General features: G+C 35.2%; 1 protein-coding gene across 5 annotated transcripts in view; it reads right to left on the bottom strand.

Annotated features, from left to right (window-relative positions):
* The window catches only part of SBF2 (SET binding factor 2), a 522,987-nt gene that overhangs the window by 301,533 nt on the left and 196,354 nt on the right, over window positions 1–25,100 (bottom strand). For 4 of the 5 annotated variants that reach the window (XM_056802096.1, XM_056802098.1, XM_056802099.1 and 1 more), the window contains exon 3: window positions 7,060–7,197. In XM_056802096.1, coding sequence (XP_056658074.1) covers window positions 7,060–7,197 — 138 coding nt within the window. Of the gene's footprint in view, window positions 1–7,059; window positions 7,198–7,858; window positions 7,926–25,100 lie in introns of all 5 variants that reach the window. The other variant, XM_056802101.1, reaches the window with a different exon arrangement.

Genomic DNA, 25,100 nt, shown 5'->3' with positions numbered 1-25,100 from the left:
TTTAGTGCCATATCTATTGAACTACCCAAAAACTTTTTTTTTTTACTGAATTAGAAAAAAACCTGACAAAGTTCATATGGAAGAACAAAACATCAAGGATATCCAGGGAAATCATGAAAAAAAAATGCAAAGGAAGGAGGACTTGCAGTCCCAGATCTCAAACTATATTATAAAAGAAGTGGTTATCAAAAAAATTTGGTACTGACTAAGAGACAGAAAGGAGGATCAGTGGAATAGATATGGGGTAAATGACCTCAGCAAGACAGTCTATGATAAACCCAAAGATTCCAGTTTTGGGGACTAAAACCCACTATTTGATAAAAACTCCTGGGAAAATTGGAAGACAGTATGGGAGAGATTAGGTTTGGATCCACATATCACACCCTACACCAAGATAAATTCAGAATGGGTGAATGACCTGAATATAAAGAAAGAAACTATAAGCAAATTAGGCAAACATAGAATAGTATACTTGTCAGATCTTTGGGAAAGCAAAGACTTTAAAACCAAGCAAGACATAGAAAAAAATCACAAAATGTAAAATCAATAATTTTGATTACATTACATTAAAAAGGTTTTGCACAAACAAAACCAATGCATCCAAAATTAGGAGGGAAGCAACAAATTGGGAAACAATTTTCATTACAAAAACCTCTGACAAAGGTCTAATTACTCAAATTTATAAAGAGCTAAACCAGTTGTAATAAAATCAAGCCATTCTCCAATTAATAAATGGGCAAGGGACATGAATAGGCAATTTTCAGTTAAAGAAATCAAAATTATTAATAAGCACATGAAAAAGTGTTCTAAATCTCTTATAATCAGAGAAATGCAAATCAAAACTACTCTAAGGATCACCTCACACCTAGCAGATTGACTAACATGACAGCAAAGGAAAGTAATAAATGCTAGAGGGGATGTGGCAAAGCTGGGACATTAATTCATTGCTGGTGGAGTTGTGAATTGATCCAACCATTCTGGAGAGCAATTTGGAACTATGCCTAAAGGGCGATAAGACTGTCTGCCCTTTGATCCAGCCATAGCACTGATGAGTTTGTACCCTAAAGAGATAATAAGGAAGAAGACATGTATAAGAATATTCATAGCTGTGCTCTTTGTGGTAGCAAAAAATTGGAAAACAAGGGGATGCCCTTCAATTGGGGAATGGCTGAACAAATTGTGGTATATGTTGGTGATGGAAACTGTTGTGCTCAAAGGAATAATAAAGTGGAGGAATTCCATGGGGACTGGAATAACCTCCAGGAATTTATGCAGAGTGAGAGGAGCAGAACCAGGAAAACACTGTACACAGAGATTGATACACTGTGGTACAATTGAATGTAATGGACTTCTCCATTAGTGGCAATGCAATGACCCTGAACAACTTGGAGGAACCTATAAGGAAAACCACTATCCACATCCAGAGGAAACGCAGTGGGAGTAAAAACACCGAAGAAAAACAACTGCTTGAATACATGGGTCAAAGGGATATGGTTGAGGATGTAGACTTTAAATGAACATTCTAGTGTAAACAACAACATGGAAATAGGTTCTGATCAAGGACACAAGTAATACCCAATGAAATTGCATGTTGGTTGTGGGAAGAGTGGATGGAGGGGAGGGAGGGAAATAATGTGATTATTGTAACCAAGGAGTAATGTTCTAAATTCACTAAATAAAGTAATTCAAATGAAAAAGAAAAAGAATGTTTGGGTAAATGCAGGTATATATTCCCTGATTGTTCACATTGCATGGTTGCCCCTATCTTACAAAAAAAAAAATGCATCCTAAAAGGTTATCTGGATATCCAGGAATTAGGAGAAATGTATGAACAATGGTGAGAGGACCTAGCTTAACCATTGTGCTTTTGAGCTCTGGGACTTGCTGTATTTCCCCAGGAGCTCCAGCCACTGAAACATATACCCTTTAGTGGTATCTCTTCGGAATTTCTTTAGGAGTGATTTTGAAGCACCAGAGTCCATGAAAGCTTTGCATTGTTTCTTCCCCACCTTAATACATACATATGATTCTGGTTTTTCTGTTGATATTGAATTAATTGTCAATTTGTCACTTTGTACTATACTTCCATCTTCTGTTATTTGTATGGTTGGACCAGTTAAATTTTCTTGGTTTAATTCATTTCCTGTCTGATCTCTATTTATACTTGAGCCTATATTGTCTTCCCCATCTTTGGAATATGGATTCAAACCATAGCTATTTGTTAGTTCATATACTTTAACTTGGTCAGCACCCCCCCACCCCCATTTAAAATGTTGGATTCATGGGAGATTTCTTGAACCCTTGGCCATCATGGCAGTTGTTGTGCCCTGCATTTATCTGTGTTTTCAGATCTAACTGATGTTACACGTCTTATACTCTAAATATGATTATCAATATTAACTGTATTTTCATCTCCATTTCCCTTTAAATTTGAAGTTTCCAAGTTATTTTGTGTAGGGTGAAAAATTTCAGCTTCAAGTTAGGATTCAAGTTAGATATTTTCTCTATGGAAGTTTGTACCAACTAGGTTTTTGAATTTTTAATTGGTCCAAGTGGAGTTTTATCTATGCCTGTGAGATTATGTACATTGTTTATAGCTCCTATAGATACATCTGCTATAATAACCTTAGTCTGTGCTTTTATTTGGTTATTTTGTTGCAGGGAATTGAAATTTTGTTTCACTGTTTCTTCCAACAACTTATGATTATGTTTACTTAAGTTTTCATGAATTTTCTTTCTCTACTTTTCAATCCCTGAACTCAATGTGCACCCAAAGAAAATTTCTAGATAGGTTTTGATTTGTTCTTTGCTTTTCTCTTGACTGGTTACTATTCCCCTTCTGTATGAGTCTCCAATATCTTTTCTCATCAGTACGATCATATTATTATTCTCTTGATCTAACTCCTTTACTTGTCTCTGCTTTTCACTTAAGTTTTGATTTGGTTTTTCATCATAACTTCTCGCAGACCCAATAAATTCATTTTTAGGTACCACCCATGTGATTTCTTCTCTCTTTATAGTTTTATTTTTCACTTCTGCAAGTTCCTCATTAATTGTCACACTCTGCCATTCCTTTCTACCATGCCCTTGCTTATCTCTAAGTATCTTAAAATCATGGCTTCATAAAGGGTGTCTTCCTTTTGAAAAAAACCTCTAAGTATTTGGGTTTTGCACCTGTTTTTTGTAGCCAATTTCATGCTGTCAAGGTCCGGCATTTCTTGTTTCAAATTTCAATGCTCACAGCATGAATTTGATTTGGATCTATAATATGTTCTCCCCTGTGGGCTGTTGCTTTTGTTGTTCTGTTCATATTTCTTTTTAAGATAATGGTCTTTAATCAAGTGACCAACTTTATGACATAAAACACATTTTCTTGTTTCTCTCTGACCTCTCTGTTGCTGGTATGAGGGTCTAGAGTAAGTTTTAATGTAAGTTCCTGATCTGTTCAATCTCATTTTGTTTTAGAGATTGTTCTGTGTTTTCTAACTTTTGCCTTAATTCTTTCTTTTCCTGCTCCTGTTCTTTGTGGCTGTCAAATAAATAAGTTGCTGCATCTTATAGTTCATTGACTGTTATGTTATCGTATTTAGGAAAATAATTCCTAAAGAAGTTTTTCAGATGAGAGTTACAACCTCTTAAAAAATGTCTCCTAACATGCGCCACTGATTCTCCTGAGTCCTGATTTATACCCATGATCAATTCAATTGTCTCCACTAATCTATCTCTAAAACTTGCAGGATGCTCTTCTTTTTCCTGATTTAGCCTATCAAATTTGCTCTAAGCACTGAGTTTGGAACAAAAGGACTTTATTGCTTGCAGGAGGGCTTCCCTGCACTTCCTCAGATATGCCAAACTAGTGGGATTGGCAAAATCAAAATCTTCTCTTTCTTCTTTTGTGGGCCAACTTGTCAGAGAATTGTGGAATGGACTATACCAGCTGAGTCAGAAATCTCAGCAATATCCCTAAGAGGCAAGATATTTTTGGTCTCTGTATCTTCCTTAGCTTTTTCCTATGCCCCTTTCTTATTCTGGTCCTTAGATTTTTTGACTTTGTGTTTGTTCTCTTTATCTACCATCACTATCGTCTTTTTCCCATTCCCATCTTGAGCCTTTCCTTTTAGATATTCCTCACACATCTTCCTGACCAGTTGTTCCAGGTTAGTATCCACTACTACAATCTGGGCTGCCTTTTTAGGTGTCATGAATTTAATGATGTTCCTAATGTGTGTTAATGTTTGGATAGCTGCCATGGCAAATACATAGCCTTGTGTTATTATTTGCCATACCACTGTGTTTTTAGTGGATGGCATAGTTGTTATGAAAGCCATTGAATTAGCTATCATTCCTATAGTCTCCATAACCACACCAGTGACTGCACTGTATAATACATTATAAATCCAATAACAGGCAAAAGCAGCCAATACCATCACTCCACATACTATCTGCAGCATCATCTTTTCCACTTTAATTTATATCCCTTAGCCTGGGGTGGGTCAGACTGTACTTGGGGTGCTAAAATCAGAAAATGAGGATTTGTAATCGACAATATGGCAATTTGCTCAAAATACAAAATGGATCTGTAGAAAAAGCAAGAAGCTTAAAACTCTTGGAATGCTCATCACCGGAGGATGGGCAGAGGAGAGAGACTGTGTTCCAGTAAAATCTTGGAGGGAGCAATCAGGAAAGTCCAGCTGCTTGAACTTCACTTCCTTCTCTGTCTGTTGGATGAGAAGGTAGAAGACAAACTCTCTTTAGTTATTGCTTATCCATTAGACTGAGTGCAGAGAAGACTCTTGGGCTTAGTCCAGAAGAAACCTCTCTTGCTATCAACATCTCCCCTTAAGGAAAGATAACTTTGTTTCCTGAATTTGAATACCCCCTTGAAATCTCCAAGCAACAGGGATAACTTAGAAATTTAGGGAGACCTACTTCCCTCTCACCCCCTCCTATCTCCTTACCTCCTCTATCCAAAAGAATAAAAGACTTCTTAGTTAAAAGATTTGATTGTGGGATTTAGTTATTAGGTGAAATCTTCAAGCTCGCCATTTCTGAGAAGAATATTTCAAGACAGGTGAAAGGGAGCAGAAAGTAGTGTAATGGGAGGAGCCCAAGATCCAGCTTTTCCCCAGCTGGCATCCTGGTGTTACTGCTCCTAAGATACCTCAATACAAATTGAGCAAAGAATGAGGTTAAAGACCCCTTGAAATTAAATAAGGAACATCTACATGCTTTGTCAAAGTTGAAACAAGCCAGTCTAACAGCTCCAGCTTTAGAGATACCAAACTATAAAAAAAGAAGTCCACTTATATGTACATGAAGCTAAGGGTATCAAAATAAATACTACAGTATCTACTACATAGGTGACATTTTATTTCCATCTTTAGGATATGGAAGATACAATCTTTGTTCAGGCTATACCACCCAACTCACCATATGCAATTCTACTTGGTCTAAACTCTATCTCTTATTTCTTCCTTAGGGCCAAGCTTAGTCATTATAATTTATCATTCAGTTTCAATCATTTTGCCATTGTAGTTCTTTCTACTTATGTTGTTACTGTCATTATATAAATGCATTTCCCTGGTTCTGCTTTCTTCACTCAATACCAGTTTTTATATGTCTTCTCATATTTCTCTATATTTCTCTTATTTATAATTTCTTTAACTAGAACAGTATTTCATCACATTCATGTACTAACTTGTGCATTCTCAGATTAATGGATTTCTACTTTGTGGCCTTTATTATAAAAAGTGCTTCTATAAATATGTGGAATGCATAGAAGGTTTTTCTTTTTTGATATTAACCTACTTGGAGATATAGGCCAAAAGTAAAATGTCTGGGTTAAAGGAAATAGACATTTTAGACTCTTTCTTTGCATAATTCAACACTGATTTTCAAAATAGTTGGATCAATTCATAGCTTCCCTTGTTTTTTCTCAACTCTCCAACATTTATTATTCCTATCTTTTGTTATCTTTGCCAATTTACTGGATGTGTTTAAACCTTAATATTGCTATTTGTCTTATTATTAACAATGTGAAGCATTCTAATATATAGTTATTAATGATCTGCAATTCTTCTTTTGAAACCTATTCATATTCCTTGCCACTCACTTATGGGACAATAGTTTCTACTCTCATACATTCCTATTAATTATCTATATGACTTGTAAGAACTTTAGCCTCTTAAAGTAAGAATACATTAAATATTTTTCAGTTCTCCATAAAAAAAGAGAGCACAGAGAAATATTTCACATCTTATATAAATTTTAATTGTATCTATCCAATGAACATATAATTTATTCATAAGGATAGAAAGTCCTGTATATTCTAACAGGATGAATTGTTACCAGAGAGGAGAGGATTTAAATAAGAATAAACTGTTTTCTATGCTCTAAACACAAGGATACTTTGTGTGCCTTGAAACTTCCCTAAGATGAAAGGCTCCAAGCTAAAGCCAAAGGTTTTCAACAGGAGGAAATGTATCTCCTACTATTCATATCTACTCTATTTACTAAAATCACCAATTATCATTAAGATTTTCAAAGAGAACAATTAATATTAGGAAAGTAATTGAGCTCCACATGTTTCTATTTCTCCCAAACACAAATAAATACTATGTTAGAACATTAACCTAGTAAAACCAAAATGATTATTTCACTAATTATGCCTAAGGAAATCTTAAGAAAATGCCACCAAACCCTTAGTGTCCTCTTTTCTTGTTAAAATATATTTTCTTTTTCATGTACCATTCTGACATAGCCATGAAATTGTTAGTGCCTCCCACCCAACTAAAATTCAAGACTTTCCCCTAGATCCACCAATTCACAAGTGACCCTACTCTCTTGAATTTCTTGTGAAACTTACTGAATTTTCCTATCATTCTTCATAACCTAACTTGTATTATAATTACTTATGTATACAGTTCATCCCCCACATTATATTGTAAGTTCCTGAAGGGCAGGTACTGTCATTTTTCATCTTATAGTGGCTTTTATATGACAGGCATTTAATAAATGTTTGTTCAATTCAATTCAATTTTTGCTATTATGGTACTTTACCTGGAAGTTAATGTCTGCCTCATAGAAAGTTAGGCAGGAGCAATAATGCCGATCTGAGTCAATATCTGTCAGGACAACCACGAAGAATGTCGGCTGCTTTCTTTCTCTGGACAACTGCCATCCTCCAGGTTGGCAAAACTAATTGAGAAAAGAAAAAGGTGGTTTAAAATTTAAATTTGTAAGAATACTTAAAAAATTAAAACTATGAAACTATTAAAGATATATAGATATATGAATTACTAAAGAGATGTATAAACATACAAAAGTCTTAGTGCATTTTTAAGGTTAATAGTTTAATAAACCCTATATAAAGAATACACAAATGCAAACACATACAACCTATTTATATATACATATAAAGATCTAGACAGATATGTATACACATATGTATTCTGTCCCTACTTAAATTTCTGTGAAAAACTATGGTTAAAAATATTAAACAAAATTCTCTTTAATTTAGTTATTAATGGTCTAGGTTTTATTACCCCTTTAATTTGTTTTTATCTCTTACATCATGAAATAAGTCAAATTTCACTTAAAAACTCATAACATTTGGCATTTTCATAAACATGTGCATTGCTTTAGAAGGACAGCCTAAAATTTCCACAGATACCATTCTGAAGTTCTGGGTTACAGTAAAGGGGAAAACAAAAAACAAAGGCAAATTTTTGTTTTCCCTGACAATGATAAAAAAGGTCAGAACAAGGTTGTGTTAAGGATGATGCATTCTTGAATAACTACAATAATGAAGCAAAGGGTATCAAGTTGAAAAAAAGAAGATAGTTTAAATTTTACTCACAGGCTTATGAACTTAGTTTTCAGCTCAACACAAATAAAATTATAATCTAGCAAGCTTCCCAAAATATCTATAACAAAAAACAAAATAGGAAGCTATTTTAGAGTTCTGTCTCATTCTCTGATCTCATTAGCACAACTATGCTCTATCACAATGATGATGAACTTTTTGGAACCTTTTAGGGGCCCTGTGCCCAATCCCTGCCCCACTCTAGACTGTGTGCCATTCCCTGTCCCCCAGTGATGGCAGGGAGTGGAGAGAGGCCCTGGCTCCCAGCCTCGTTGTGGAGGAATGGGGGTGGGAGTGGGGTAGGGCAGCCACATCCTGTGACCACAGGGATCCAGGGCCCTGCACCCAGCCACCCTAGTGGTGGGCAGAGAGAGGGTGCTGCTGGGGGGATTGTGGGGGAAGCCTATTTAGGGAGGTGGCTCAGAGACCCAGTGCTCTGCCCCTTGTGTTCAGGGGGCTGGGCTGGGCACAGGTGCCCCCAAAATGTCTTTACATGCTGTCTTTGGCACATGCCATAGGTTCACCATCATGGTTCTATCACAAGTTACTTTCTTTTTCCAACTAATAATAGCCCACATTCATAAAATGCTTCGAAGTTTGTAAAGCACTTTCTTCACAATTTAGCAATACCTTATACTAGTGATGGTGAACCTTTTAGAGATCAAGTGCCCAAACTGCAACTCTCACACCCATGTGAGCTTTCCCCATTCCCCTGTCCCAGACAGAGGAGGGAGGAAGCATTCCCATTGTGTTGCTGAGCAGAGAGGTGGGGGATGTCCTCAGGTGCAGTGAAGAGGGGGAGGCAAGCAGCCCCATCTGACAAACATGTCATAGGCTCACCAATATGGCCTTATACCCTGCCTATTTGTCTTTATGGACATTCTTGATCATAATATTCTTTCCCATTAGTACCTCTCTTACCTTTTACCTAGCATTAACCTACACAGACAGAAGAAACATCTGATTATTTCTAAAATGAGTATAAGTTGCTACTGCCACTATCTATTTCTTTACAAAATAAAACTCCTTCCATGTTTCTCTTTAGGAAGTCATATAGTGTACTATAGTTATGAAATGAAAAACTGTAACTAATATAGCACTTTTGCAGGAGGCTTAATAAATTAGTCAAAATCATCTTCCCTAGTTTTTCTTAAAAATCAACAGCTATAATTATTTCCTATTTAAAATTAAAGATCTATATTTTTAAAAGAAGAATCTTGTCCAAACACAAAAAAATTTTCTACTTGTGAGAAAGCATTTATATGATTTCAGATATGGAACTCCTATTCTGGGGGTCCAGATGGCAGGATGAACTTTAAGTTGCCTTTGGACCCTTTTCTACCTGATAGCTTGGAAATTCTACCACTACCCCAAAACCAAAAAAAGGAGAATTCTAAGAAACATCTTTATATTAAAGAGCTCAATTCCACCCTTGTAGATATGTTAACCATAGCTTATCAGTGGCACCTTTATTCAAGTCAATGCAACGCAATTATTAGCACCTAGTATGTGCTAGGCAATAGTACATAAACAATTCACAAGACTCAAAGTCCCCAAATAGCACCTGGCTTGAAAAATCTAAATAACAATAAATGTAAAGTCCTATATTTAAGTTAAAAAATCAATTAAGTACTACAAGAGGAAAATATGGCTTGGCAGCAGCTCATATTTAAAAACAATCCCCCCCAAAAAAGATGATTTAGGTGATAATAATTTTAAACAAGTCAATGTTTTGATTGCCAGAAAAATTAAAACAAACTTAGATTCCAGAAGAATTCTCAATTCTATATAAATAAAGTCTCCAGATCATAAGAATAATCATACCTTACACTCTGCTAACCAAACCAAATCTGGAAAGTATTAGGATATGGACGTTATATTTTAAGAGGAATCGTACTATATTAGAGGCCATCAGATGAGAAAAGGAGATGGAAGGAAAGAGATGGAGCAGTTAGGGAATATTCAGGATAAAGAACAAATGACTAAGGGAAGATATGACTGCTGTCCTCAAATACTGACAGTCTGATAGGATACTCCTTTGCTGTCCATTGCTCTACTCAGATGACATCTAGAATATTATGTTGAATTCTGGGCACTGCATTTTAAGATGAGTTTTGATTGACTGGATAACATTCAAAGAAAGGACAAACCAGGTTGATGAAGGGACCAGCATTCATGCCATACAAAAAACTGGAATGTTTAGCCTGGGGAAAAATTGGTAGGATAGAAGCAAAGGCACATATCTTCAAGCATTTTCAAAGCTCTCATGTAGAAATCAAGCCCATAAGATCCTAGATTTAGAGAGAAGGAACACAGAGGTCATCTTGTCCCATCTCCTTATTTTACAAATGTTTTTAAAATGAAAACTTGAGAAGCAAAATGCCCTTGAGAAGCAAAATGACCTTCCTAAGGTCATAGAGATACTAAGCCACTGAGCCAGGATTGGCACCCAAATTCTTTGATTCTAAATCTGGAGCTTCTTTCATTGTTTCTACTTGCCCCAGAAGGCAGTGGTGGGAAAAATGGCTGGAAGTGGATAAGGCCAAATTTAGCCTTGACATATGGAAAAACTTATTAAAAATTAGAGCTCATGAAAAAGCTTTCCCCATAGAGTGTGGGTTTTCTAGACCAAGAACTAGCCAAAGTCCTGGAATATGCATGTTGAGTCAGTATTAGCAGACCACAAAGTCCTCAGGCTGTGGGGAACTGTGATTTTTGAATTAAAAGGTTATTTTGGCTTTTAGGATCAAAGTATGTTAGAGATGGAAAGAATTTTAGATTCCATCATTTTATAGAGAAGGAGGTTGATGTTCTGAAAGGCTAGCTTGCCTAGAGACAAGTGTGGAGTAAGAAGAAGACACTAATCCTGGTCTTTGCACTTTAAATCTTATGTTCTTGCCACTAAAAATTATAGCAACAACAATAGTTGACACTTACATAGTACTTACAGGCTTACAGTGTGCTAGACACTTTATTAGGTGCCTTACAAATATTAACTCATTTAATCCTCATAGTCCAGGGAGGTAGATGAAACTGAGGCAGGCAGAGGTTAAGTGTGATCACACAGCTAGAAAATGAAACTGAATTTGAACTCAAAACTTCTTGACCTCACACCTATCCTCTGGATCTTTATCCTCTGGGCCACCTAGTTGCCTAGACTATATTCCATCATATGATGGTTTTTAATATAAAAATTGGCTTACTTTTTTTTTCATTGCTAATTTTCCCTCTCTACAAACTCCTTTATCTCTGGGTGACTGCATTTCTCACATTCCTCCCTTTCAACCACAGTAATATTTGAGACCAAATGCATTCCTCGTTCAAATTAAATATTAGATTAAATATAGGAGTGAGACAGCATGGCTCAGTGAATAGGGGGATATGAGAAGAGAAAAAAATATTTACTAAGTGCCCGGTACCATACTAAATAATTTATGAATATCTCATTAGATCCTTATTACAACCCTGAGGTAGGTGCTATTAAGATCTTGCACTTTTAAAATTTCTCTAAAATTATTTATTTATCTATTTGATAATTTATTTATTTAGAATGTTTTTTTTCTATGGTTACCTGATTCATGATCTTTCCCATTCCTCTTCCCTCTCCCTCCTGGAGCCAAGAAGCAATTCCACTGGTTTATACATGTGTCATTGTTCAAAACACATTTCTATATTATTCATATTTGTAATATGAATTAAATGATTTAAAAATTTTAAAAATGAATTAAAGCCTAAACCCCAGTCATAAACCCATCAAACCACGTGATCAGTCCTATGTTTTTCTTCTGCATTTCTACTCTCACAGTTCTTTCCCTGGATGTAGATAATGTTCTTTCTCAAGATCTCTATTTTGCAATTGAGAAAGTAGAAGCAGAGAGGGCTCAAGTGATTTGCCCAGAATCATACAGATAGTGTCTGAGACTGGATTTGAACTCAGCTTTTCCTGGTTGTTGCTCTTCAGTTGTTTTTCAGTGGCATCTGACTTTTCATGACCCCCTAGGACTTTCTTGGCAGAGACACTAATGTGGTTTGCCCTTTTCTTCCCCAGCTCATATTTTATAGATGGAGAACCTGAGAAAAAAGAATTATGTGTCTTGCCCAAAGTCTAAGGCCAGATGTGATGTCAGGAAGATGAGTCTTCCTGGACTCCAGGCCCGGAACTCTATCCACCAAGCCTCTCACCTAACTCTATGCCTGGGGCTCAATATATAGTTGTTCAGAGATCTGGCTTCAAAGTGAAATGAGCTCAAGCCCCAACTACTCCATATACTGACTGTGTGATTCTAGGAAAGTCACTCCAGCATCTCTTTCAGACTCTGGAGAGCAAGGACTGATCTGCATTAGAAGAGAAGCTTTTTAACCAGGAGCTTCCTAAATGGGATGAGATCATAAAGATCCATCCTAAATGGAGGGAAGCAGTGAGGGAAGAGACATAAAAAGAGAATAAAGAGAAAAGAAGAGAAGAAAAAGAAAGGGAAGTAATAGAAGGGGAAGGGAGAGAAAGTCAAGAGAGGGAAGGAAGAAAAGATGGACAAAAAATTCATGTTCCTTCCTCCCCCTAGTCTCTGCAAATCTAGCTTAGATGAAATCTGAATTAAGTCTATAATCATTTTTATGTATGTGACATGTATGTAATAAACACATTATATATAACACATGCTTTTCCCCTTCCAAAGAGTTCTTATTTTATAGCACAATATATGTTTGGACCGTTTGAGGAATTTTAGCATATTCAATTGTGGTTAGTGAGAGAGTTCATCTGGGTAACTTTCAACATCATCTTAATCCTTTTGGTCTGTTCTGTACTTGTTAACCTTCTAATTATCTGTTCAGTTTTCCAGGAGCCTTAATTCGAGGAAAAAAGTAGTCTAGATAGAAGACATGACTCACTGAAAATGAACATCCTTCCCTGTAAAGTAATTAATTACTTGATATCAATCAGGTTTTTTTTTGAGCTTAGATGGTATAAGCTGTCTCAGAGGCAAACAGCCCCTTGGGTAAGTTGACTGTGGAACTATAGCCTCATGGAACTGAAGGATAAATTCCAAACCACGCTGGCATGTTGCCAATTCTGGGTTTGTTTTTTTTTCCCCCAATGAATTCTCAGGTTTTCAATGAGGTTCATAGCAAATATATTTTAAAGCTGTTCAAGTTACACAAACATTATCAACTTTTTAAAAAGTAGAGAGTGGAATGTATTTGTACATATTTTAAATGGTTTTATTCTACCAAAGGTATATTTCCTAGATAAGGTAACTTCAAATAAGATAGAGCTAGTATTTCAGCATTATTTGTCTTAATCAATACTGCTTCATGATAATAAAACTTGAAAAACATGAAATAGGAGTTTTCTTACATTTTATATGCTACATATTCAAGAGAAAGACAAATAGCTTTATAAGTTAATGACAAATTTGTCTATATTGTTCTGAAATCTTCACATAGCAAAGTTGTCTTTGCATATTATATCCACATTCAGTTTCCTAAGAGCTTCACCCACTTCTTCACGTTTATAGTCCAAGAGTTTTTTTAAATTGCCCTACTATTAATCTCACAAGTTTTAAAATAAAAATGAAAGAAATTGTATATTTTAAAAAGGCTGTACCAAAAGCCTTCTTATAATGGCAAAAATGAATTTCCTGCATCCACTACCAGAATATTAGCCATCATAGAGCATGATTCCTCACTTTAATGGACATATTTTTGTCTTGTCTATAATACAAAAGGAGTACCTCATAAAATCCTTGGCAAGAATGAGTCAAGGGAAATTCCAGGGACCATTGTAGTGACATAATTCAGAGTTTTTCCTAGAAAAAAACCAAACTTGCCATGTTATAACAGAGTAGGAATTCTTCAGGGTGGTGGGGCTGGTTCTGATTTTTGTTGCTAGACCTTCTGTAAGAGATTTACAATCTAAGCATTTTTGATTTCCTGTGGAAATATATAAAGTATGGAGGCAACATTAGTCCTACCTATATAAGTCATATATTACAAGATAAATGCCTTACTCATTGAGTAGAATAAAGGGATTTTTCCTCATGCAGATGAACATTCGTTCAAAAATAATTTTGGTAGGCCATAAATCAGTTGATTTAACTGCTCTTTAAATTTGCTAATTCATCTATAATAGTTTATAACACTGAATGACAGGAAAAAATAGAAGATAATGAAATATTACAAGTTCCTCAATTTCCTTTGAGTGTAAGTTTCAGTTTATTTTCTCAACATATACCACTCTGTGAGATCCTTTCCCTATATTTTACTACAGCAATAGATTTGACTTATATCAGGGTCTTTTTCCATGTATTTAGCTATTATGCCTTCCCAGGAAGGGCTCTTTAGTAACAAAGTCATTTCTTTAGATACAGAAGATCTCATTGATCATTACAAAAAAAAAGCAAAACAAACAAAACAAACTCCATATCCCCCACTCATCATACAATTCAGTATTTAAATACCACAATATTGCACATCATAGTTATTTCAGCAATAAGATTCCTTTTTTTAACTTTTCCCTAAAACACGTGTCAAGAATATGATATTTGAAGATGTAATGAACACTAAAATCCTTAAAATATGTTCATAAGATCCTTCTAGGGATATGAAAGAATGTTTAGACAGCTGGTAAAGAGAAGAGTCACTGAAAGATTGTGAACAGAATGATAAGGATTGAGCAAACAGGATAAAAACATGATTTCCCCCCAATGACTTTATTGGCAAACAGGAAGAAATATGCTATCACAGGTGCAGGTCTTAAAATAGTGAAAACTAGACAGTCAAAACTATACCACAAATCTTAAACCCTTCATTGTCATGAAGAACTATAATATTTGGATGGGAAGTCTCATTATCAGGAAATATATCACAGATATTACAAAATAAGATTTCTTTCACACATAAAATTCTATGCTTTTTGTAAGAAGTTTTCTATTGCAAATGATCATAAGTGGACTGCCAGAAGATGTATAATTTTTTATTATTATTCAAAATAATGCTACTTATAGACCTCATATTAAACCTCATGAAATTGGATTAAGCTTTCTTTAGGGAAAAATAAAAACAAACAAATCTTTGTCAAAATTTGCATGTAATATTAAACAAATATCAACACTTCTTAGATCTCTGAAATAAATATTAATGACTTGGCTTTATATTCAATTTAAATGTTCTATTAGTATACATCTTAGCATAGCTTGCACTTCTTTTTATTCTAAATTCTGACACAAATCACTCTAAGTGGCAAATAAAACTAAGGATTAACTTGTCTATAAAGAATGGGCCTGAAAATATAAAATGGTTTCCTAATTGGTTGTCCTTTGCCAGCTGTATACTTTAGTTATACAGAGCATCAGGTCTATACAGAGAATCCAAAGGTCAGATTTCCACAAAAGAGCCAACAATTCTAGAATTTCTCTTCTGAGACCAGTAAGAATTCATGAATGAATGTGACAATTTGTTACAGGGATAATTATTCAATCTAAGCTGTAGGGGCCAGTGTTTGTTTGTTTTTTCCTTAACCCACTGATTTTCTCTAATGTCTGGGGACAAGTTATTAAATCTTGAGCTTAAAAAAATTCCATTTACATACTTGTAAATTTGTGTCCCTAGTTAATTAATATACACAAGATTTTTGTATGTTGTCTCAGAAAACCAAAATTTGCAAGTCATCTATTACTGAAAACTGTAATTCATAACACATTGGGCAAAGAAAAATAAAATTTCTTCAAGCAAACTGGGTGGAATGAAGGGGATTCTGGGATGTAAAATTCTGGAGATTAAAGATTGCTTCACTGTTGTCTTTTTATCACCAGTGCCAGTCACATAGTTAGTAAGCACATATTACTAAATGATTATTAGCTGACTGAATTCTATGAAAGCAAAGCTCAAGCTTTCCAAGTTAGAAAAGCTTTGATATGGTACCAGCAACAAGTTATCTGCCAGGACCAGCTAGCTAAGAACAAAGAAGGTTATAAATAGTAGCATGGCCCCTAATTGATAAATTCATTTGTTCCAGAAGCCTGTAAAATTGGCAAAAATATAAAATGGCCCTCAATTCTGTATTATTGCTTTCTTCTTCCTCAATAAAAGTGAAGTGGTGAGTGAGAGATAATACCTAAATCACAAAAAGTTTTTAGACTAGCTACAAAGATTATTTGAAATGTTGATGCTAGATAAGAAATCTTTGTCCAAAGAGCAAATTTATATAGCTCTGTAGTAATTAAATTACATTCACATTAGCATTGTGGGAAAGCAGAAACCATGAAAGTTGTATCTAAAGGCAAAGACTGTTCAAAGGCTCTCATCAGAAATGAAAATGGAGTTGATGAAGCTGGTTTTCATTATGGGCCAAAAGTAACAACAACAAAATAATTCCACAGGAAACCTGGTCACCTCATCTTTCAGTTTTCATGAGGAACATAAGCAAAGAGACTACCATTAAGAAAACCTGTAGTTAGGTATCAATACATTATGTGGAATGAAGAAAAGAAATTATACAAAGAATCTTATAAGATTATTCATCATAATGCTTAGTTATTTCAATGAGAAAGTGGGCATGACAAAAAAAAAAGGAGAAAAAATTGAAAGCCTCAGATCTGTGTATCTTGAACACTTTCTTCATTTGGAATGAATAAACAGAGAAAACACTGGAGCTCCGGTAGCACTAGAGCTGAGTAAAGGACAGAAAGAACATCTATATAGCGTAGAAGGAGAGATTTAAAAAAAGAAGGGACACGAGAGAGCCTTCTCTAGGCATGGGAAATGGTATGGAAAGGATGGGATAAAAAAAAACTGGGTACAGAGTGATATGGGAATTGCAGTTGGTAGAAGTATCTAAGAGTCTTTAACTATTTTACTGTCTATGATGGATTGGATGGATTGCTGCTTTTACAGAAGAGGAAGCTGAGGCTCATAGAACTTATGATTCCCTAGGAGGTAAGTGGAAGTGCTAAAGCAATGTCTAGTCTTCATAATTCAAATCTAGTGTTTCAGTTTTATCACACTAAATCTTAGAAAGTGTCATTCAAATCCAGTGACAATGCATACCAGGGAAATTCTAAGTGTTAAAACCTTTGATAGAAGAAAGATTTCTAAAAGCCCCCTTTCCTCTGTTTTTAATCCCACTATCTGACAAGACAGTAAGAGAGGTCAGGTTGATGCTCAGGGTAGGCAGGATATTAAAGGGCAGCACTGAGAAGAAATAGCTGCTCTGATTCTTGTTTTGCTTCTGTTCCCTCTCCTTCCCCCCATCAAGTCAATGATCTTTGGGCTGAAAAGGACATAATTAAAATGACTAAGAAGGAGTTGATGCTCATAATAAGTTTTAGCTACCTAGCCCAAGTGAACTATATCCTGAAAAAAGAAGATGATGTATTGCTGGGTAATGAGCAATCACTGAAAACACATAGAGAAGAAGAAAGTATAAAGAACTACAAAAAGACAAAGGGCATGTTGTCTTCACGAATTATCTTCTTAAGAAATGAGTTTCTTAAAGGAATAGGAAAGGGAAAGGAGAAGAGAGGAGACAAGAGGGGAGGAGAGGGGAGGAGAAGAGGGGATGCTGCGTGGTATAATAGAAAGAGTATTGGCTCTGGAGTTAGAGGCCCAGGCTTGAATTCTTCCTCAGATACTTTCTATCTGAGTTATTGTGGGCAAGTGAATTAATTTCCTGTGGCCTGTCTCTTCATCTATAAATAAGAGAAGTCTATACCCAATGGTCTCTTAGGGGTCTCTTTTAGATTCTCTAATCCCATGATTCTATGTCTACAAACTAAAGGCCAGCAAGTTTGATTTGAAATTCTGTTCATATTTTAGAATGCATTATTTTTTAAAAATTTGTACTGATAGCTTTTGTTATGATGCCACCTTTATTTGTGTGTGTGTATATACACACATACATATGTATATATATACATATATATATATATATAAATATCTTTCCCCAACCCTCAGCTTCCTCAAAAGACCATTCCTTTGCAACAAAGAATAAAAAAGGAGAATAAAAGTCCTACAAAACAATCAATATTTCAAATTACAATATTTGTAATGTTCTACCCCCATGAATCCCTACTTCTCCAATGAAGGGAAGGAGGGCTTTTTTCTTATCCTTTCTTCAGAACCAAACTTCTTGATCAGAATGATTACAAAGCATTCTATTTCTCTCCATCTCTGTGTTTCTCTAGCTTTCTTTCTTTTCTTCTCTTTTTTGTTCTTTCCATTTCTATTTTGGTAGTGATTATGCACACATACAAATATGTTCTGGGATCTGATGACATCTCTGAATCAGCTCATAAAAATCTTCCAGTTCTTCTCAAAAGAATTCATAGTCATCATTTTTAAAGTGCAGGATTCTTCCATTACATGCATGTACCACTATTTGTTTAGCCATTCTCCAATCAATGAACAACTATTTTATGGCCAGTTCTGTGTTATTACACACAAAGAATTCTGCTATGAATATTTGTGTATATGTGACCTTATAGTTTTACCTTTGAAATCCCTGGGTAATATGTCTAGCAGTAGCATCTCTGGGTCACATTTTTAGCAAAATTCCCCATTGTTTTCCAGAATGGTTGGAAAATTCACATATCCAATAGCATATTGGTATGTCTCTTTAGACACATCACAAACCCTCCAACACTATTTCTATTTCTGACATCCTTCTTAAATTTGTTGGGTTTGATTTGCATTTCCTTTTTTTTTTAATTACTAACTTGAAGCAATCTTTCACAGATGGTTAATAGTTTGAAATTCTTTTGAGAATCATTTGTTCATCTTCTTTGACCACTTTTGTCACTGGGGAGTAGTTCCTCCTCTATATTAATTCTCTGTAAAACTTGATTATAAGACCTTTATCAGAGATGTATGTTGCAGAGATTTTCCCCCAATCAATGTTTTTCCTTCTTACCTGAGCTGCAATGATTTTGTTTATGCAAAGGTTTTTCAATTTCATTTAATCTAAATTAGCTGTTTTATGTTTTGTGATCACCTCTATTTCTTGCTTAGGTAAGACTTCTCCTCTGCTCTTAGCTTTGAAAGCTACCTGATCTTGTTCTCTTCTATTTTTTTTAACAGTATGACCTTTATATTCAGGCCATATATCCATTTTAAACTTAATGTATTAAATAGTATAAGATGTTGGTCAATACCTAGTTTTAGAACATATTATTAAAAGGATGATTAGTATACATATATAAAAGTAAATGGTTAAGCACAAAGAGTCAGCACAGTTTTATCAATAACAGATCAAGCCATATTAACTTCATTTCCTTTGGGGGAGATGGAGTGGGGTGGATGGGCTGGAACAAGTTACTAAACTGGTAGCCCAAGGAATGCTATAGATGTAATTTACCTCAATTTCAGTAAAATACAAGAAAAGAATTTTCATGTTATTTTTGTGAAAAGGATGGAGAAATGTGTGTAACTTGATAGCATCTGGATGGAATCAGAAATAAATCCATGAATAGTTATGACTCAAAGAGTAGTCATTAATAATTCAATGTCAACTTGGATCCTGGTCTAGTGGAGTGCCCTTACCAGACAAGAAAAGCATAGATCTTCAGCAATTTGTCTGAAAAAGATCTTGGGATTTAAACCAACTACAAGTTCAGTTTATGTCAACAGTGTAATATTATAGTCAAGAAAGCTAATGTAATCTTAGGCCATATTGAGAGACACATTTTCCAAGAAAAAAGGGGGCAACAATCTTATTGTACTCTGTACTGACAAAGCAATATCATGTTCAGTTCTCAGAGCCAAATTTTTGGAAGGACAATGATAAACTGAAAAGCAAATGAAATCAAATGAAGAAAAATCTATAAAGTGTTTATTACTAGCATAGCACCTAGCACATATATAAATGCATATTCCTTCTCCTTTCCTCCTCCCATCCAGAGAACAGAAACCAGGATAATAAAGAACCCCGAGTTTTACCATGTAAGGACTAGTTGCAGTATTTGGGGATATTGGAGAAAAGATGTAGATAAGACACCAAGACAAAAAGAGCCGTTGTCAACTACTTGAGGCAATATCTGCTGGAAGACAGATTTGATTTATTCTACTTCAGTTCATAGGCAAATCTAGAAGCATCTGATAGAAGTTGTAAAGAAGCAAATATAAGCTTATTGTAGGGAAAAACTTACTAATAACTATAACTTATCCAAAGTAAAATGGGCTGCTTGTGGAAATGGTAAGTTACCCCTATTCTGATGTTTTTAAGAGAGGGCTGGATGATCGATCTCTTATTGAATGGACTTGTTGGGTCACTTGAGTGTCCTTCTATCTTTGAGACTCTGGGATTACTATGAGAATATGTCATCAAATATTATACAGAAAGGCTTCTATATCCACATGGGATAGTCTAACACCTACCATGGATGGTTGAAACCACATATATAAAGGAACACTTGCTGTTAACCATGGGTAACTGAATCAACAGATAGAGGGACACAATCATACACTTGGTGACAAAAAGCTGCTATAATAAAAGGTCTGGAGAATCTAACATTCAATATACTAAAAGGCAAAGACTCAAAGTTATCAAAATACCTCATGGATATTCTTGAATGATTCATCTGTCACTTATATGCCAATAATCCTGCTAAGAGCCACCCAAAGGCCCTTCAGCCTTTGTAGGTGAAGATGAAGCTACCACAGTGTGGCAACATGAAAAGAACACTGAACCATTTAGCCCAAAGACCAATGTCTTGTCAGGGCTCTGTCATTTCTGAGCCCAGTTTTGGGGATAAGCTACTTCTCTCTATGCTTCCATTTCCTCTTTGGTAAAATGAGCAAACTGGGCCAGATATTCCCTAACATGCTTCAAGTCTTAACATTCTATGATCCTATAACCCACCAAAAGGACAACATAAGCTCTGAGTTGTTTTTCTAAGGGAAGAGATAGATTTTGGCTTAATCTATCAACAGTCTACTCCCTTGTGATTAATGGCACACAGCCACGAAGAGCAAAGATAAATGACCCATATAAGCTTCCATGATCTCACTGACAACCAAGCAATTATGTTGGGCTGATGCTATAAAGCAGATAAAAGATATTATTGAAAATAAAGAATCTGAAGAATAATTTCAAACAGTGTGTCAAAACTGATGTCTACTTAGAAGATCCCATATCAAAGAACCTAAAAAGAAATTCAGCAGCATTTTTTAAAGCAGAGATTTTATGTAGTCCCTGGAATGATGAGGCAAAACTAGCAATATATATTATCTCTAGAAAATTAAGACTAAGGTAGCTATAAATGTAGGACAGTAGCTTACTGGTGGATGTTCTCTTTCTTTAGTTAATGATACATATTCATATTCACAGATTTTAATAAAAATATTTATAAATTAAGGTCTACAGTTCCTTCTGTGGCTTATTGATGTATTTTAGAATTGCTGTTGCTCCATAAAATGCTCTAAAAAAACTAATTCCATGTATTTATTAAGTATCTGAGCTTCCAGATACTAGATATATTTTAGTGCAATATTGGATTATGTTTTATGAAAATGAAAAATTGTATTTAAATGAAAAGACATTTAATTTTTCACAAAGCTGGTACAGTATCATATTTGGTAGTATAAGTACAGACATTAAAGAAACCCATCAGCTAGAAGAAATCTTATTATTTTAATTATGATTAGGAGATTACCAATGGAATGACTCATTATTTTCTAATGAGGTGCAAACACTTGTGTTTAGGAAAATATAAGCAGAGGGCTGAACAATTCCTATGTGCCAGGTCACCATAAAATATAGGATTTGGGGGCATAGTTTTATCAAAATCTCTTAAAATGTACTTTATTCTTTTTGTTCAAGTATATTGACCTTTTATTGTCATGAGAATTTCCCTGAAATATCTGAAAGTTTTACTCAATGTGGGCAGTGCTCCTCAGATTCCTCAACCTGTTTTCACTCTTCTTCTATTCTGTAATCCTCTCTTCTTGATACTAACATGATAGGTTTGATTTGTAGCTTGCCAGTACATCAATTTAATCCAATTAAGAAAGCATTTATGAAGCATTTATTATATGCCAGGCACTGCCAGAAGCTAGAGATACAAAGACAAAAATGAAAGTAGTTTCCAACCTCAAGGAATTTATATTCTGCTAAGAGAAAACACCAGGTAATGGCAATGAGGGCAATGAGGAAGGAAAAGGGTGGGATATTAATAAACAAGTACTTATTAAATTCCAATTATGTGTTAAGACATTGGAGGATAAAGACAAAAAAGTCTCCCTGTCCTCAAGTAGTTCACATTCTAGCAAAGAAGATGAATATACTAAAAAACACAAATAAATGCAAAATATAAACAAAGTCATAGGAGAGGTTGTTTGCTAACAGTTGTGGGCATTAAGAATGACTTCTTGTAGGAGGTAACATATGTAATGAGCCTTGAAGGGTGCTGAGAGTTCAAAGGATGGAGGTGAAGAGAGAGAGCCTTCCAGGCTTGGGGGTAGCCTGTATATCAGTGATGGTAAACCTAGGGCACATGTGCTAAAGATGGCTTGCAGAGCACTCTCTGTGGGCATGCAGAGTACTCATTGTGGGCATGGATCCCCTCCCCGAGTTCATTACTAAAAAGCTGAGGGACTTGGGGGAGCTGTTCCCCTCCTCCTCTTCACTTGTTCTGAAGACATTCCTCACTTCACTGGCCCCTCTGCCCAGCAGCCCATGGGAGCACTTCTTCCCTCCCCTGTTTGGTATAAGAAAGGGTGGCATGCCCAGCACTGGGGGTGGGGGGCACAGCATGTGGTCTCTGGGGGGTGGTGCATGGCACTTGCTCTCTAAAAGGTTTGCCATCATCGCTGTATACAGTCAAAGAGACTGGAGAAAGAATGAAGCCACATAAGGGGAATGGCAAGTAGATATTTTGTCTGGGAAATATTCTGTATAAGAGGAGGGACTATGGAATTAGTCTAGAAAGATAGGATGAAAACGGTGAAAATCTTTAAATGCTAAAAGAGAGGTCTGCCTATCCTCTAGTCTAAAAGACCAAGCTATTTCCTTTAGAACTTTGTGATCTCAGAAAAAACAAAACCTTTTCTCCATATCTGTCCTCTTTGGCTTCTGATTAAAACTACTAATTATTTCCCTAGCTCCTATGCCATGTACAATTCAATTCACTCAGAAGTTTCTAGGAATCCTTGTTTCTCTCCTCTCCTCCCTTTGAAATTTCCGCTAATGTATTCTCCTATTCCTATTCACTCTGGGCTAGCTAAACTTGGCTTGTATCTCTCCTAATGTGTTTTTCCCCACCAAAAAAAAAGGTCTTCTCATCCCTCCCTATGCAGTTTTTCTCCAAGCCATTATCAGTCCACATGACCTAAAAGAGAAAATGGTACTTACATTTTGAACCTATTAATCTCCATTCTCATCTGGGGTCAACTGTTAATCTCTAATCACTTTTATTTTTTAATGTACTTATTTTTAAACCTTTACATTCTGTCTTAGTATCATTTCTAAATAGAAGAGCAACAAGGTCCAGGCAACTTAGGTTAAATGACTTGCCCAGGGTCATGCAGCTAGGAAGTGTCTGAGGCCAAATTTGAAACCAAATCCTCTTGACTTGAAGCCTAATGCTCAACCCATTGTTGCTAGCTACCTAGTTGCTCTTCTCAGTTTTGTCAGGTGTTATTATTACTACTAAGAGAATCTCTGATGCAAATATAGCTACAAGACTGAAAAGAAGTGAGAACAAGTATAGAAAGTACAAAATAAATAACAAAAGTCCTTTATGTTTGGAATGTTGTCAAAGACATATTTAGTTCCTCACTATCTATTTAAGCTAGATATTTTAATAAATTAACTACTGGAAGCTGGCTGCATGGTTTGTGTATTAGAGGTGTGGTCAAGGGAAGGGGAATAGTAGTGGAAAGGCAAACAAAGGTAAAAATATCTTTTCAAATCATTAATAAGTAATTTTCAAAAGTCTGCTATCAGTATAAAGTTGAAAGAACACTGAACTTGAAGGAAATCTCAGCTCTGCTTTTTACCACTTGTATGTCTGATCATCATTTTCCTTATCTACAAGATGAGAGATCTGGGTAACATGATTTCTATGGTTCCTTTCACCCCTAAATCCTACAAGGGAAGTGGTAGGGTAAACTGATCTCTTTGGGAACCATATATTACAGTGAACCCTAAACTAGATAGCTTCTCAAAATTAGAACATACATTCAATATATCTTGATTTACCTATCCACTTGATTCTCTAATTTCCTATATTTCATAGTAAAATAGCCTTTAATTGGGAATGAAAAGACAATATTTTTCTGGCAAATAATAGGATTTCAGTCAAAGGTTTATTCATTCATTCATTCATTCACTTATTTATTTATTTTGGACAAGAAAGCCTTAGCCTGTGATTAGTTGTGTTTTAAAGTTATCTGGCAGATCAAAACTATTTGTAATGACTGTAATAGATTATATTATAGTCATATTAGAAGAGTACAACAGACTTTCTTCAGGGTTTGTTTTGAAATCAAGCTACAAATAAGGTAGAAATAAATTCGTGGAAAGAATTGCCTGGCATAATTTTAAATGACTCTCAACATCATTGAATAATTTTACAACAAAGTTCAAGTATATTAGGTAGACATTCTTAAATGAAAAACAATTTTACCATGCAAAATGCAATGGACAGTTCCTTCAAAGAAGAAATTTGTGAAATCAAAGATACCATTATGAGTAAAGGCATTTTTATTTTTTTTCTAGGCACCCCAAACATGCTCACTTCTCAAAACTTAGTGTACTACAGGAAAAGAAAACATATCTGCATAGTAACTTCAGGATGTAGTTATAGAGAATACTTCAAAGAAAGAAACTTCCCGTTTGTCATAAAAATTCCCTTTTCTGAAGAGTAGGTTCAAAATCAATATTTGTACATGGGAAGTAAGGTGGATCCCTTTCATGACCCTGTGTGCCCTTTCCCTCTGGTAAATTATAAACATAGGAATTTTACTAACTTCCTGGACAAAGACAATTTAGAATTCTCTATTTGGGGGCTTTTCTACTTTTAATTCCCATGTCACTCTAATAGAATTTTTTACACATACAAAATAGATATAGTTCTATTTTTATGTTGTTCTTACACCTAGCTCATTATCATAAGGAATATTATAATTAATAATTATACAAGCAGTGCTTACAATTCATTGGATTCTTATTGAATTCTATTGGATACTTCTCTTACTAAATTCCTTTAACATCCTTCAAGGAAGAAGGAAGTCTTGTATTCAC

Source organism: Monodelphis domestica, chromosome 6, assembly GCF_027887165.1.
Source record: "Monodelphis domestica isolate mMonDom1 chromosome 6, mMonDom1.pri, whole genome shotgun sequence".
NCBI classification, from domain to species: domain Eukaryota; kingdom Metazoa; phylum Chordata; class Mammalia; order Didelphimorphia; family Didelphidae; genus Monodelphis; species Monodelphis domestica.
The sequence above is the reverse complement of the archived record's forward strand: the minus strand, read 5'-3'. Positions and strand labels throughout refer to the sequence as shown.